Consider the following 16,315-nt stretch of genomic DNA (forward strand, 5'->3'; position numbering starts at 1 on the left):
CTTAGCCTCCAGTTTGGCTATATGGTTGCATCTCTCACATGTGTTGGAATTTGTTGGGAGGAGGAGAGGGTTGTCTGTGTACATGAGGCAGTTGTAACATTGCCTCAAGATTCCCAGATTCACCAGCTGGACCGGAGAGGAGATTGACAACTGACCTTTGGACATGCTAGAATAATATTGGGAATTCCTTAATAATTGAAAACAAGGGCCAGTGGGGAGTGAGGGTGTAGTGCTTTTAATTTTTAGTGCTGACTTATATAATTGATTTAGTGAGCAAGTGCCAGGTAACTTATACAGGTAACTTAAATGCAAAAACGACAAACAGTAACTTTCTTTCAAGTGAAACAAGGAAATAAGTACAGTAAGCAATGCAGATATCACTAGTGATCCTCAGAAGCGCTGAGAAGCTGCGTATTAGGTGGAATTAGCGTTCCAGGGAAATAACAAGCAAACAAACAACAAGCATATAAATAAAGCTAGATTCAGCAGGCCTGGATCTAGTCTATGCTACAGCAAACAAGGTGTACCAATTTCAGTAAGATACAGTTCAAATATTCAGGTACTATAAACCTTTAACCAGAAATTCCCAGCTCAGAAGGGCAGACTCCAGCCTCTTCTCCCACAAGAGTGCAGACCACAAACCTTCTTAATGTAAAATAACTGGCCTGAAGCCCAAGTGCTTAAACCAGAACTAATACACTTTAAGAATAACAGACACTGGGCTCTCAATCAGCAGTTCCCAACTTAGAAGGATGAAAGCTACCTGTCCTGCCACCACAGTGCATGCCACAAACCTTCCTAATGTAAAACAACTGGTCTGAAGCCCAAGTGCTTAATCCAAAAGACTTAGAATGATAGCTACACTTTAATCAAGTTACTACCAAGCAGTAATAAATACAATTGAATACTTTAGAGGAATGCCTGGATTAGTGCTCAAGTTACACAAACAAAGCTAGATCCAGCAGGCCCGAATCCAGTCTATGCCACAGCAAACAAGGCACACCAACTTCAATAAGAAGCAGTTCAGATATGCATGCACTATAAGCCTTTAACCAGAAATTCCCAGCTCAGAAGGGCAGAGTCCAGCCTCTCCTCCCACAAGAGTGCAGACCACGAACTCTCTTAATGTAAAATAACTGGCCTGAAAGCCCAAGTGCTTAAACCAGAATTAATACACTTTTAGAATAACAGACACTGAGCCCTCAATCAGCAGTTCCCAACCTAGAAGGATGTAAGCTACTTGTTCTTCCACTACAGTGCAGACCACAAACCCTCTCAGAGCAAAACAACTGGTCCGAAGCCCAAGTGTTTAAACCAAAAGGCTTAGAATGAGTTACACCAAGCAGTAATAAATACAATTGAGTACTTTTAAGATGATGCAAAAGTAAAATAAAGTAGGTAGAAACACAAGTACAGTAAAAGCAGATGAAATTTTTTTTTTTCTGAACAAGTGCTGAGATCAAAGAAACAGATTTGAGTGCTGAAACTAGAAAACTGGCTAGTTATAAGAAAAAAAAACTAAGCTAGAAGGCTTCCCTCCAACACAGAAGGGCTTGGGGGCTCAGAAGCCTACAAATAGTCTATACCACTTAACAGGAAAGGCAGGAAACAAGCTTAATTTTTTTTCTGTTTCCCAGATGCTCTCTTTGTACACAGTAGGAGTGCCTGAAATCAGAATATGATCTCACTGCACTCAGTTGAGTGAGCAAATGAGATGGGCCCAGAAGGAGTATCCAAACACAAATTTAGAAGAGGGGCGGGCAGTTTCAAGGCCACTAAGATCAACACCAAAACAAAAACAGGGAGGGTGGGTGGGACTAACTGAAGAGCAGAGTCAAAACTTCCAGTTCAGTTAATATTCCTGCAACACAGTTAAAATCAATTTAAATACTGTATTTTTGGAAAAAAAGTGCAGATAAAGTTACTTAAATTCTCTTATACGTCCAGTTGAATACAGCAAGTTCTTAGCTGGCCAAAGCTGAGGTTTTTAAGCAGAAAATATTTCACACTGGGTGGGTGAGACTAACTGAAGAGCAGAGTCAAAGCTTCCAGTTCAGTTAATATTCCTGCAACACAGTTAAAATCAATTTAAATACTGTATTTTTTGAAAAAAAAAGTTCAGATAAAGGTACTTAAATTCTCTTATACGTCCAGTTGAATACAGCAAGTTCTTAGCCGGCCAAAGCTGAGGTTTTTAAGCAGAAAATATTTCACACTGGGTGGGTGGGACTAACTGAAGAGCAGAGTCAAAACTTCCAGTTCAGTTAATATTCCTGCAACACAGTTAAAATCAATTTAAATACTGCATTTTTTGAAAAAAAGTGCAGATAAAGGTACTTAAATTCTCTTATACATCCAGTTGAATACAGCAAGTTCTTAGCCGGCCAAAGCTGAGGCTTTTAAGCAGAAAATATTTCACACTGGGTGGGTGGGACTAACTGAAGAGCAGAGTCAAAACTTCCAGTTCAGTTAATATTCCTGCAACACAGTTAAAATCAATTTAAATAATGTATTTTTTTGAAAAAAAGTGCAGATAAAGGTACTTAAATTCTCTTATACGTCCAGTTGAATACAGCAAGTTCTTAGCCGGCCAAAGCAGAGGTTTTTAAGCAGAAAATATTTCACACTGGGTGGGTGGGACTAACTGAAGAGCAGAGTCAAAACTTCCAGTTCAGTTAATATTCCTGCAACACAGTTAAAATCAATTTAAATACTGTATTTTTGAAAAAAAGTGCAGATAAAGGTACTTAAATTCTCTTATACGTCCAGTTGAACACAGCAAGTTCTTAGCCGGCCAAAGCTGAGGTTTTTAAGCAGAAAATATTTCACACTGGGTGGGTGGGACTAACTGAAGAGCAGAGTCAAAACTTCCAGTTCAGTTAATATTCCTGCAACACAGTTAAAATCAATTTAAATACTGTATTTTTTGAAAAAAAGTGCAGATAAAGGTACTTAAATTCTCTTATACGTCCAGTTGAATACAGCAAGTTCTTAGCCGGCCAAAGCTGAGGTTTTTAAGCAGAAAATATTTCACACTGGGTGGGTGGGACTAACTGAAGAGCAGAGTCAAAACTTCCAGTTCAGTTAATATTCCTGCAACACAGTTAAAATCAATTTAAATACTGTATTTTTTTGAAAAAAAAAGTGCAGATAAAGGTACTTAAATTCTCTTATACGTCCAGTTGAATACAGCAAGTTCTTAGCCGGCCAAAGCTGAGGTTTATAAGCAGAAAATATTTCACACTGGGTGGGTGGGACTAACTGAAGAGCAGAGTCAAAACTTCCAGTTCAGTTAATATTCCTGCAACACAGTTAAAATCAATTTAAATACTGTATTTTTGGAAAAAAGTGCAGATAAAGGTACTTAAATTCTCTTATACGTCCAGTTGAATACAGCAAGTTCTTAGCCGGCCAAAGCTGAGGTTTTTAAGCAGAAAATATTTCACACTGGGTGGGTGGGACTAACTGAAGAGCAGAGTCAAAACTTCCAGTTCAGTTAATATTCCTGCAACACAGTTAAAATCAATTTAAATACTGTATTTTTGGAAAAAAAGTGCAGATAAAGGTACTTAAATTCTCTTATACGTCCAGTTGAATACAGCAAGTTCTTAGCCGGCCAAAGCTGAGGTTTTTAAGCAGAAAATATTTCACACTGGGTGGGTGGGACTAACTGAAGAGCAGAGTCAAAACTTCCAGTTCAGTTAATATTCCTGCAACACAGTTAAAATCAATTTAAATACTGTATTTTTTGAAAAAAAAGTGCAGATAAAGGTACTTAAATTCTCTTATACGTCCAGTTGAATACAGCAAGTTCTTAGCCGGTCAAAGCTGAGGTTTTTAAGCAGAAAATATTTCACACTGGGTGAGTGGGACTAACTGAAGAGCAGAGTCAAAACTTCCAGTTCAGTTAATATTCCTGCAACACAGTTAAAATCAATTTAAATACTATATTTTTTGAAAAAAAAGTGCAGATAAAGGTACTTAAATTCTCTTATACGTCCAGTTGAATACAGCAAGTTCTTAGCCGGCCAAAGCTGAGGTTTTTAAGCAGAAAATATTTCACACTGTACCAGTTAAATAGGCAAGGACAGGAAATCAAAGAATGTGGCTACCCCACACCTGTAATTACTAGCAAATAACAAAATTCAGCAAACACTGACTAACTTCCATTAACATTTGTCTCAGTAATTTTTCCATTCTATATATTCCTTTATTGCATGTTATGTAATTACTTCAGAAGTATGTATACTTAAAATGTGATCTGTGTTTATCTTTGTTCTTACAATTTGTTTACTTAAAACTTTTTTTTGGGAGCTTTTCTCCTTGGGTCTCTGCTGAAAAAGGGCTTCTAAGAACCCAGACAGACTAACCCTGTTAACAAATGTAAAAATAAATAAATAAAATTTTATATGTATGTATATATCTATATATATATATATATATATATATATATATACACACACACACACACACACACACACACACACACACATGTAGCTGTAGAGCAGTGTGTATATAGATTTAAGTATTACATCCCCTAATAGAGATGCCTGCAGTGTGGAAACTTCACTTATAAACAAATGCCCAATGTTGTTGGTTTATACTTTCATAGTACAACCCTGTGCATAGAAACCAGAATTTGCATCCTTTATTATTGATTACTTTTATAACATTGTTTATGTAGTTTCAGAAGAGCATACACTGACTTTTGTGTGTTTCATTTTTTTTTCTAACAGGAAGAAAAAATAATTGGCCTCCCCTTCCTGAGAATTTTCCTGTAGGGCCATGCTTCTACCAGGATATTGCAGTAGACATTCCCGTAGAGTTTCAGAAGACAGTAAAAATAATGTACTACATTTGGATGTGTAAGTATGTGAAGTTTTCTTCTTTAAAGGGAGTCCTTGTTGTGTTGCATTTAAGGGCAACTTCACAGATAAGGTGGTTAGTTGTCAGCAGAAATGAAGCCTAATATTCTATGATGTTCTTCGTGTTTCACTGTTGCAGTCATTACATTTGGGTAATCTGCTGGCAGGTTGCCCTCAGTCAGCCTGATTAACAAAGTCTTGGGTCCTGCGTCTGTTGCTGTCCATTCTTCCATGACGTCAGGTCGTCAGGGGTATAAAACATGCAGCCGACGCCATTACTTCAGTGTTCTTGCTGCGCAGTGCCCGAAGCAGAAGCAGTTCGCAAGTGCCGGTTGGCCGACTCCTGAAATTTTCGTTTTCGAGTTTCAGAACCGAAGTCTTCAACTAAAAGCTAAGTACCCCGTTGGGGAAACTTTTTCTTGCTCCTTACCGATGTCAGTAAAAGTTAATAATTGCACTACTTGTAGGAAGCAAATACCTCATAAGGATTTTCATTTGTACTGTATTCCTTGCCTAGGCCCTGACCACAACATACCATGCTGTCGGTTTTGTGCTAAATTTAATCAATGCACTATTAAACGTCGGTATATTTTTGCTTATAAATATTTCAGTTCACGGTTTAATTAAAACGCAAAGAAAAAGACAGAGACAAGCCGTCGAGGTCCAAAACTGATGACGACACTTCTCCTAAGCCAGTCGCCAGTTCGCCGGTACTCATTGAGGCGCTTTCACAGCCCCTGATACCCGCTACTTCTGATTCGCAGGCCTCTACTGAGATCCATTCGGAGTTCAGTGTGCCGCGAGATGCTTCAATTATGGAACCCGTGGATGTCTCTACCTTAGATGGGTCCGGAGCCGCTGTGCAGGCACAGGCTTTTGAGGGTGTTTTCAGGCCTACAGATTTGTATATTAGACCGATGCCATCTTCAAAACTAAGGCCAAAATCTAAATCTATGCCTAAAAAAATAATGCCTGGGCCACATGTGCAGGCTCCTATGCCTAAAAAACAAATGATCAAAATGGCCGAAGATTTAATTACTCTGATCAGGGGTAGCCAACCTCCCCCTTCTAAGAGGCCTAGGCAAGACATTGATTATGAATCTTCTGAACAGGATTCTATTTCTTCTGACTCTTCTAATGAACAGGATTTGTCTATTCCTACTTATGAGGACTCTGATGCAGAAGATTCCATTCCCTCTGCTTCTCCCCCTGAGGATTTTTCTTTTGGGTAACCTTTGCATACCTTAAGGGAATATTTCCACTGGGAAAGTCAGGACTTCTCTGAATCTAAAAAGAGGCTTAGGGATTTTCTTCTTCTTCCTCAGCATAGGTGTTTGGCTATACCTCCTGTTCTAGACATAGTTGATGATGTTTTTTTTCAGAATCTAGTATGGCTTCGGATTCTCTGCCTCCGGCTCCTTGTAAGCCAGACAGATACTACAGGGTTCCTGACTCCCACAAATTCCTTTTCAAAAATCCTATTGCAGATCCTGAAACCATTTCTCATGGTCCCAAGGGCATTAAGGCCTCTACTGCTAAAAATCCTACCTCTTCTGATAGAGATTCCAGGGCGCTGGATGGATGGGGTAAGAAGGTTTACACTTCTGCAACCATGGCAGTCAGGGCTTTAAACTGTCAGTTTTGTATGCTTAAATATCAACAGCATATCATGGGACTGCTTAAACAGAAAATGATGTTAATTTCTGACTGTGTGGAAAATAAAGATTTACAGGATTTATTGCATTCAGCTGAACAAGTTGGAAAACATACTTTGCCATGTGGTTTTGATTCTTTGGAGGCCTCTTGCAGGGCTGCTGTAACTGGGTCTTTGCTAAGAAGGCATGTTTGGCTCAAAGAGCAAACTTTGCCTGATCATGTTAAAGCAAAATTGTTGGATGCTCCTTTACAACAGGACCGTCTCTTTGGTAATAAGGCTGAAGAAGTTTTAAAAAAGGTGGAAGATAAAGCTAAATCTATGCAACTGTGAAAGATTTCTTACAAGTGCAACCTCCAAGATTTAGTAGGCACTGGCCTACTAAGAACTGGTCCTTTCAAGTCCCTTCAAGAGTCACTCAAGTCAAACCCAGACATTCCAAAGGCTCCAGGTTTCAGTCACAAGGGACTTTTAGAACAAAACAATGGGGTGCCCCCACCTCCAAATCTGGAAACAACAAGGCCACCTCCCTATGGTAAACAGTCTCATTGACTTCCCTCTACACTTACCAAGCACTTACCTTTTAGCCGCCCCTTTGGGGGAAAAACTGGCACTTCATGCAAGAAACTGGCAACTTATAACCCAGGACAAATGGGTTTTAAATATAGTAACCTAGGGATATAGATTTCATTTCCACACATTGCCAATCCCAAACAAATGGCCAGACCTGCCCCCAAATCAGTGGGCAGAGGCCCAGAAACAAGTACTGTCCCTCATGAACATGGGGCCTATTCAACCAGTACCAGAAAAGGGCCAAGGTTTCTATTCAAGACTTTTCCTGGTACCCAGAAAAGGCAAATCATGGTATCCAGTTCTGGATTTATCTACTCTAAACACATTTCTGGACATTCCAAAATTCAAGATGCTGACTCTTCAACATTTACTTCCTATGCTAGGCAAAGATGCCTGGTTGGTAACTCTAGACTTAAAAGAGGCTTACCTGCATATCCCAGTCACGGAATCTTGCAGCAGATACCTCCGCTTCAAAGCAGGCTATTTGCATTACCATTTCTCTGTGCTGCCCTTTGGCATATCTACTGCGCCCAGGGTCTTCACAAAGTGCCTGGCTCCAGTAATTGCATTTTGCAGGCAAAGAAATATTCAGATATATCTATACCTGGACGACTGTCTAATTCAGGCAGAAAACAAGGACATTCTTCTAAAGCATCTGGTGTTTGTAAAAAGGGTTCTTACTTGTCTAAGGTACACCATGAACAAAAAGAAATTACATCTGGTACCCTCTCAAAAAATTACATTCCTGGGTGCAAGTTTGAATACAACTGCCCAGATGGCTTACCTTACACCAGAAAAGCAAATTCATTTGGTAACTTACTTCAAACAGGTGGCCACAAACACCCTACTATCTGCAAGACAAATTCTGCAAGCCTGGGGGTTCATGGCCTCTTGCATTCTTGAAATTCCATATGCAAGACTGCATATGAGGAAACTTCAGTGGTACTTAAAAAGTTTATGGAGTCAACATTGTCACAGCCTGGAAACAATGATTCCTGTCATACCTTGCCTGCAACTATAGTTCCTATGGTGGGCAGAGGCCTGCCACCAAAATAAGGGACTGCCATTCACTCCACCCCCTGCTGCCCAAACCCTAACAACAGGCTCATCAGACTGTGCTTGGGGGGCTCATCTGGCAGGGAAGTGCATTCATGGCAAATGGAGCCCAAATCAAATGCACCTTCATATCAATCCGAAAGAGATGCTAGCTGTACAGAATGCACTGACAGCCTTCAAGGACTACCTTCATCCAGGACAACTAATGATAAAGACAGACAACACCACAGTTATGTAGTACATAAACAAGCAGGGGGGTACACACACCTACCCCCTTTGCAAACTAGCCATGGCATTGTTGAACACAGCATTGACCTACCAAATACAACTACAAGCTCAATTCCTGCCAGGAAAGCTGAATACTCTGGCAGACGAACTAAGCAGAAATCTCATGGACCCACACAAATAGAAACTGAAACCACGGATTTTCAACATTTTGCACTCAAATGGGAGAGTCCAGACATAGATATGTTTGCCTCACCCCAGAACTGTCAGTTGGACAAATTCTGCACAAGAACTCATCACAAAAAATCCTGGAAAGTGGATGCTCTGTCATTCAGCTGGAAAAACCTATCAGTCTATGCTTTTCCCCCCTCTGCCTCTGCTCTCCAAAGTTCTACAGGACAAACCAAAAATGATTCTGATTGCTCCAGACTGGCCTCGACAACACTGTTATCCACTCCTGCGCAATGTGTCACACCTTCCACCGTGACACCTGCCTCAGACACCTTACTTTTACTGTCTCAGCAGAACAACCAAATTCTGCACACTCAGCTCCAAACTTTGAATCTTGCAGCGTGACTAATCACCTAAATTCACCCTTGGCATCCCTCAGCAAACCTGTGATGGATGTCATTTTGGAGGCAAGAAGGCCTAGTACTAGAAAATCTTATGCTGACAAATGGAAAAGATTCTGTGCCTGGAACCAATCACAAGGAATAAAGCACAGCAGTGCCCAGTATTCTTCAGATTTTACAATACTTAACTGAGATGCTTCACAAGGGCCTGTCCTTTTCATCCATAAAAATCTATGCCTCAGCCATTTCAGCTCATTACAACACAGAACCTCCCCTCATCTCTCATACTCTGCTAAAGCAGTATCTCAGAGGAACCAAAAACTTAAGACCACCCAGGAGAGCTCCATCCCCTGCCTGGGACCTCAATTTTGTATTGGAAAAACTCACTCTCCTTCTCTTCGAGCCAGCTGCTACTGCAGACTTAAAATTTCTCTCCTGGAAAACAGCTTTTCTTTTAGCAGTCACTTCGGCTAGAAGGATTTCTGAATTACAAGCTCTTATGGCACTGGAGCCTTTCATTATTTTTCATGCGGACAGGGTGTCTCTCAGGACCAATCCATCCTTCATGCCTAAGGTGGTATCCAGTGTGGCTCTTAATCAGACCATTCATTTGCCAACTTTCTTTCCCAATCCACAGAACAAGGGGGAGCAGATTCTGCATTCATTGGATGTACACAGACAACTTAGATTCTACTTAAACAGGACAAAATCTCAAAGAAAATCTGAACAACTACTGGTGGCATTTGCTGCAGGGGCAGAGAGAAAGGCTATTTCAAAGCAAACCATTTCCAAATGGATAAGCCATTGTATTCGTTTCTGCTATATGCACCATGGTTAAACTATCCCCCAGGTGATCAGATCTCATTCCACCAGGGCTGCATCTACTTCTACAGCCTTTCTCAGAGGTGTTCCTACCAGAGACATTCTAGAAGCTGCTACCTGGAGCTCAGTTCATGCGTTCACCAAACATTACCATTTACCTTTCTTCTTTAAATCCAGAACCGGTTTTGCCACTGCTGTCCTGCAGGGCCTTATAGCTGGTCTTAATGCTGTATAAATCCATCCTCCCAACCATAGCTTTGGGAATCTACCCAAATGTAATGACTGAAACAATGAAACACGAAGAACATAGTACAGTTGTGTACATTTACCATAAATGTAGATGTTCGAGTGTATTCACTGTTGCAGTCCTGGTTACCTTCCCTCCAGCCCCCTGTATCTTCTCTTACTATACTTCTACTCTCTTTTACTATGCTTAAAAGCCTTTTTGGTGTATTTTGTTTGGAGGTATATATTTTTTGTGTTTCATATATATATATATATATATATATATATATATATATATATATATATATATATATATATCTAGCTCCCCATTTGGGGGGCACCTGACATCTGGGACAAGAAAAACTGATGTAATGGCGTCGGCTGCATGTTGTATACCCCTGACGACCTGACGTCATGGAAGAAGGGGCAGCAACCGACGCAGGACCCAAGACTTTGTTAATCAGGCCGATTGAAGGCAACCTGCCAAACGATTACCCAAATGTAATGACTGCAACAATAAATACACTCGAACATCTACATTTCTGGTACGTGTACACAACTGTACTTTCTTAGGAGGCAGGCAGAGAAGTTGTACAGTTAAAGTTTTGGTGGCTTCAGGAAATGGTAGCAAAGAAGGTCACAAAGCAGTAGTGTGGTGTAATTTAGTTAAGGACTGCAGCAGGTTTGTTTGTTTTTATTTATTTTACTGAGTGAAAACAGTGGCCCACAAACCCTTTTCATTTGCTACCCAAGCTTAAGGGTGCAATGAACTTGAATTAGTAACAACATGAATAAGACATGCTAAAACAGCAAAGCATGACATCAGGTGTAATGTACAACCATTATATGCAACTGCAGCTGTTTGCAAATGCTACATTACGTGCATTTGCAAATGTAACTTCATTCTCAGTTATGTACAAGTAATGATGATGCTTTACTGACAAGAAGGAAAAGGCTGATGTGAATTGAGACTTTGCATGCAACAAAGCAGGGTAATGAACCATATCCATAAATGCAAGTAAAAATTTACAGGACCTTATGGTGGATTACTAGTAGAAAGAGACCAAAAGCAGCTAGTTGTTATGGTTAACCAATATCCTGTTAACTCTTTAACTTCTTCACTCTAGCCTTAAACTTTATAGATCATTTCTGATGGGGCTTGTAAGGTTATTTCACCTAGCTTGGAAGGTACTGTCTAGTGTCTGAATTTAGACCTTAGGGAAATTAAGCGTCTGACTATTATGTTCAGAATTCATTGCCATTAGTGGCGGTGTGTTTTCAGATCTCATTCACATTAATAGCCAGCCTTGTTTCTGTAGGTACAAAGCTCATAAGCATTGCTTTATTTTTATTTTTCAAAACCATGGCTAGAACTTTCTGCATGACATTTAAAGGTTGGATAAAATTTATATCTGTAACATAGCCATTTACTTGCCTGAGCTTTTTGGTGTTCCATATAAATGTGTTGTCAGTTTACTGCATCTTAAATAGGAAAAAATAAGTACACAATTTAAGAAGTCATCCTGTATACACTGTTGATCTAGGTCCAAAGAATTTTCATCTCTTAATTAGAATAACAACATCAGTATATAGTGTGAGATGGAGTCCGGTCAGGCCATGTATTATATCAGTAAGTGAATATTGTGAAGACCAGGGGCTCCAAAACTACCCCTGAAGTACACCCTGCAGATAGAGTACCTATTTCATATCATGTGTGAAGTTATTACTACTTTAAAGGAGCAATTGTCCAAGTAAATCTTCATCCATTTGCAGTCTCTTCCCTAAAGCCCCCACTTTTGTACTTTCCCATAAATAAGGTGTGATCATTCATTTTGAATGTCCTGTTTAGGTCACGGATATATGATCTCTCCATGTTCAGTATTCCAGGGAATGTATTAATATTAGCTTGTGTTGTGTAGATTGTTGTGTGCACTTAAGCATTATTTATTTTTTTAACCAGGAAAATCAAACTGGATAACAATAACCTCTTTTCATCAGAGGCCCGGGGAGAAAAGCACCAGTACAATAGTAAAAATGTAGCAAAAATAGTAAAAATTACAAAGGTTTGCTCATATTTGTTTACAACTAAAACATCAAATTTGCAGGTAAATAGAAAGTTTTGTGACCTTAACAACTAAAGTTATCAACTGTTTATGATGTACATAATGTTTTGGTAGACTAATAATGCTGTTTAGCAGAAGCCAAGTGCCAAGGCTGTATGAGGTAGTACTATACAGATTTCTGCAGTAGTGGTAAAATCTAAAGTTAGATTAGCAGGTAGTATCAATTTTGTGAACAGTTAACTAATTTCACAGACTTAAATGACAAAGATGAGCATTTTGATATAGCAGAATTTGGTTAAGTGTAAAGGAAGATGGGAGTTAATTGAAATAATAAAGAACTGTTATAGATGGAAAATGCTGTTGTTCAGACTTAGATATAAAGCAGAGTTGCAAGGGAAGGTCTGAAATATGGAAAAATGTAAGAGTGGATAGGATAGGTTGTATTGTATAGAAAGGAAAATACAATAAAAGTAAGCAGTAGAGTGGAGTAGGGGAAAGAAAACGAAGTGGTTCAATAAGATCGAAAAAGAAATTATGAGAAAGGAATTTGTAGGAAGAAAAGTAGGAGGGACGTGATGGTTCAAAAGCATAAGCGATTGGAATTAAAGGTGTGTGATGTCTAGTCACAGAGGTTACTTCAGTAGTTGTAGTTGTATAGGTAATAGTACTAGGAGAAAAAAAGAGGTGGATAAATTCAGTAGTGAAAGGTTTGATGAGGGGCAGAGGAGCAGGAGTAAAATAGTATCCTTTATTATAAAAGAACACACATACATGGGAGAGAGTAAACAGTAAAAGTCTTGTCTCCTCAAACAAAGAAACTTGGTCATTTTATACTGTAAAAGCTTATGAGCAAACATTGTATCTATCAGACTGTAGCCACTGACCAATTAAAACCAAATGCATCTGTTTTGCTTACTAAGAATCTGCAGACCCCTTATCTGTGTCTTTCCTTTTTAGGCATAAATTCCGATCTTCCTCGTTAGCACTAGGAAATACCAAGACATTGGAAGAATCTCAAGACAGGCCTAAGCTTTCAGTATCCATCCTGAAACAAGATGGATTCCATTTCTAAAGGAAAAACTGTTATGCAAAACACTTGAACATTCATTTCTCCCTTCTGACCCCCTCATTTGATGCCCTGAAAACATCACTCAGGTCAAGTAATTTTTAATGACCAGACAGTAATATTAAGTTTTCAAACGGGCAAGACACTTTTTCACATATAATGAGACATTCTTTACATGTTGTTTCCTTCTGTCCTTTACGTGCATAACGTTTATACAAGTTCTTAGTAAAAAGTTTTATGAGCAGTAAACATGCCTTTGCTTAGATGGAATTGAGAGACAATTTGAATACCTTTCAGTTTCACTTTCCCTTTTAAATATATTATACGTGTCCAAAACTCTCTTAGTACAATTTCTTCACTATCCTATTTTTTTATCATGCTTTTCTGTAACTGTGGTCAGTAGCACTTTTTTTTTTTCATTTTTATTTCTAATATGCATATTTTGTCAGTTAATACTTTTTCTAGATGCAAAGGTTGTATGGTCAACATTTTGCATACAAGTAAAATGCATAAAAGAATTATTATACATAAAAAATTTAAAAGACTTCCTTCCTGTCCAGAAAATAAATAATGACAACTGAACCCGTTAAGAGCCGTTTGTTTCTTTAACGCGAGACATCTCAGCAACCTTTGGTGTAATATCTCGATGACTATGAATGGCATGTTCTCTGTCTGATATAAAAGAACAGCATTCCGTTTGTATGAGAATGCACATATCCCATTTTGATCTGGTTTACTGATTCAAAAGTTACATTACTCAACACCTCTAATAATTTTGACAAATTTTTTCAGTTTCCAAATTGATTTTTCTGCTCCATAGGCTGGAAAAGTACCCGCCTCAGGAATGACATAATCACCCAAGTCCATATCCAAAAGTCCCTTGAATGCAGTCTGGTAAATTATTTTATTTTCTACCATTAATAAATGTGCCAGAAATGTTTTTAATGAAACTGCATACCTTACAATGCCTACAAGCAGAAACACCGACATCAGCTTTAGGGCCGCTAGTTAAAGGTATATACAATAGTTCTGGCACATTTATTAATGGTAGAAAATGTACCTGTAGGGGTAATTTTGGGTGTAATTCCTGTGGGGTAGTTTATATTGTGAGGCGTGGATGTGTAAATGTAAAATGGTATATTGGTCAAACAAAAAGAGCAGTAAAGGTTAGGATCATGGAACATTTAAGGGATATTACCAATAGAAACTTAGTCCAGTTGCTGAACATGTTGCGAATATTCATGGGGGCAGCACTAAGTTCCTTTTTTTTTTAAGTATTTTGGCACAACCTGTGTTAGACACCCCACTGGGAGACAGCTGGATGTGGACACATGGCAGTATGGCAGTTTAGCTGCAGTGACAAATACCTGCTGACAATTCCCTGTGGGAATAGAGGAACCCCCTGCACCCTAACCACAGGTGGGAGACACAAACCCCCTACGTGATACACTCTACACCCCCTGTGAAACCACCATGTGCAACTGTCAGTGGAACATGTGCCTGGCATAGGATGCCAAGTGGGCATCAAAGTGGTAGTGTGAAACCTGTGTGCTGTGGGCAAAGCCTTTATTAACACAATATGTAAATTGATGTGTGCAGTGCTTGGTGCATACTAAACCCTGATATAATCATAACTTATAGAAATGTGCCACAGCACGGAGAAAATCCTGCACATCACTGTAGTCACACTTATGTTGCAAGATGTGCTTTAGACGACGCTCCCTTACAACAATAGCCTTCCTACGTGGTATCACAGTCATCCCCCTCAAAAGAGACTCTCGTCGGGTATCTGTCAGGTTCTGTTCCTGTTGCAAAACAGACAAAAGGTCGAATAGCTGTACAGTAGGGAGTCCCAGTAACACCTTCAGCCGAAGATGCCATGCCACTACCTGGTTATTAGTCCGCAGGAAATCCATGTCAGAGACATCATACACATTCCAAAACCTCAAAGGGTAGGATGATGGTAGTCGTTTCTGTGCAGAGCAGTGGGGTGCATACTTGCGTGGTCGGCCTCACATATAATGATGATCCAGAAATACGCCAATAGGCTGTGCACAGTCAAGTAACGTAGCCACAATGTCCAGAAATGCAGGGGCAACATCATCCACTGGTAAGAATGCTAACGCAGTTAGCTTGCGTATGGAAATTGAGAAAGCAGTGTCCGTACCATAGAGGGCCACAAGGTGGTGATGCTAGATCTGGCGCCAAATGATCTGTGTGAAGTGGAAAAGGCACCCCATTCAGAATACTCTTAGGGAATGCCTTACGGCTGGCATGGATCGCTGCCTTCTCAAAATCAGTCATAATATACTGTGGAGCCAGGGTGCACCCCTGTTCTGCAGCCATACCTTTTAGTATCTCCCACATACTGTTGTATGCAGACTCTGACTTCCTTGTCATGAGACAGTACACCAGGGGGACAATCCTTGTTGAGGTGGGGGTGCCAATACAGCCATGTAATGTATACAGCTGGCGACATATATCAGCCCGTGTAGGGAAGGTGCCATCCCCAAGAATGATGTCAGATCAGTTTAGATTCTGTGACGTTGTAAGTAGAACCATGGAATCAGTCCCATCCATATCAGACCTTCTACGGAGGATAAAGCTGCCACTACAGAGTGGATACTGGCTGACATCAATATCCATGAGTGTTACTGGAGGTGTGGTCATGGATGCCCGTGCCCTCTGCCGTACCCTAGTTATGCTACGACATAGGGTGGCACGGCAAGGCATCTCTTGTAATACATTTTCATCTGCTGAGCCTAGGACACTCTGCATTACCAAGCTTGGCAAGTCATTGCCAGTTACTACCCTCTGCCGCAGTGTAGTCAAATGGGCTATTGTTGCATCTGGCCCGTGCTGGTGTTGCAGTGATTTCAGCAGTTCCTCCCCATCATCCTGACGAACAGTGATGGCACGACCTCTGCAGGCCTGTACTCTCCGCTCGATACATGCCCAGTACCGTTTAGGTCCAAATGGTAGAGGTATCCCTCCACTACCAGCATTGGTTTGCCCCGTTGGCTGGACACTGTGCTGTATCTGTAAGCTGACCAGGGCTATACAGGTACATAGATTCCATCATGGTGACGCCACTTGTTGATGGCCTCTCAGTATCCATCACGGCCAGTGTAGTTGGGAACAGGATGTAGAGACGTCACTGGTACAAGTCACTATCAGATGTTACAATACTTGCT

The 16,315-nt window shown here is 40.1% G+C and overlaps 1 protein-coding gene across 1 annotated transcript in view; it reads left to right on the forward strand.

Annotated features, from left to right (window-relative positions):
* Positions 1-16,315, forward strand: part of SCAMP1 (secretory carrier membrane protein 1) — a 1,252,061-nt gene that overhangs the window by 554,103 nt on the left and 681,643 nt on the right. The window contains exon 5 of the mRNA XM_044063705.1: positions 4,737-4,865. Coding sequence (XP_043919640.1) covers positions 4,737-4,865 — 129 coding nt within the window. The remainder of the gene's footprint in view (positions 1-4,736; positions 4,866-16,315) is intronic.

The sequence above is a fragment of the Protopterus annectens genome, chromosome 2.part2, assembly GCF_019279795.1.
Source record: "Protopterus annectens isolate FY-2018-M chromosome 2.part2, PAN1.0, whole genome shotgun sequence".
In the NCBI taxonomy this organism is placed as follows: Eukaryota; Metazoa; Chordata; order Ceratodontiformes; family Protopteridae; genus Protopterus; species Protopterus annectens.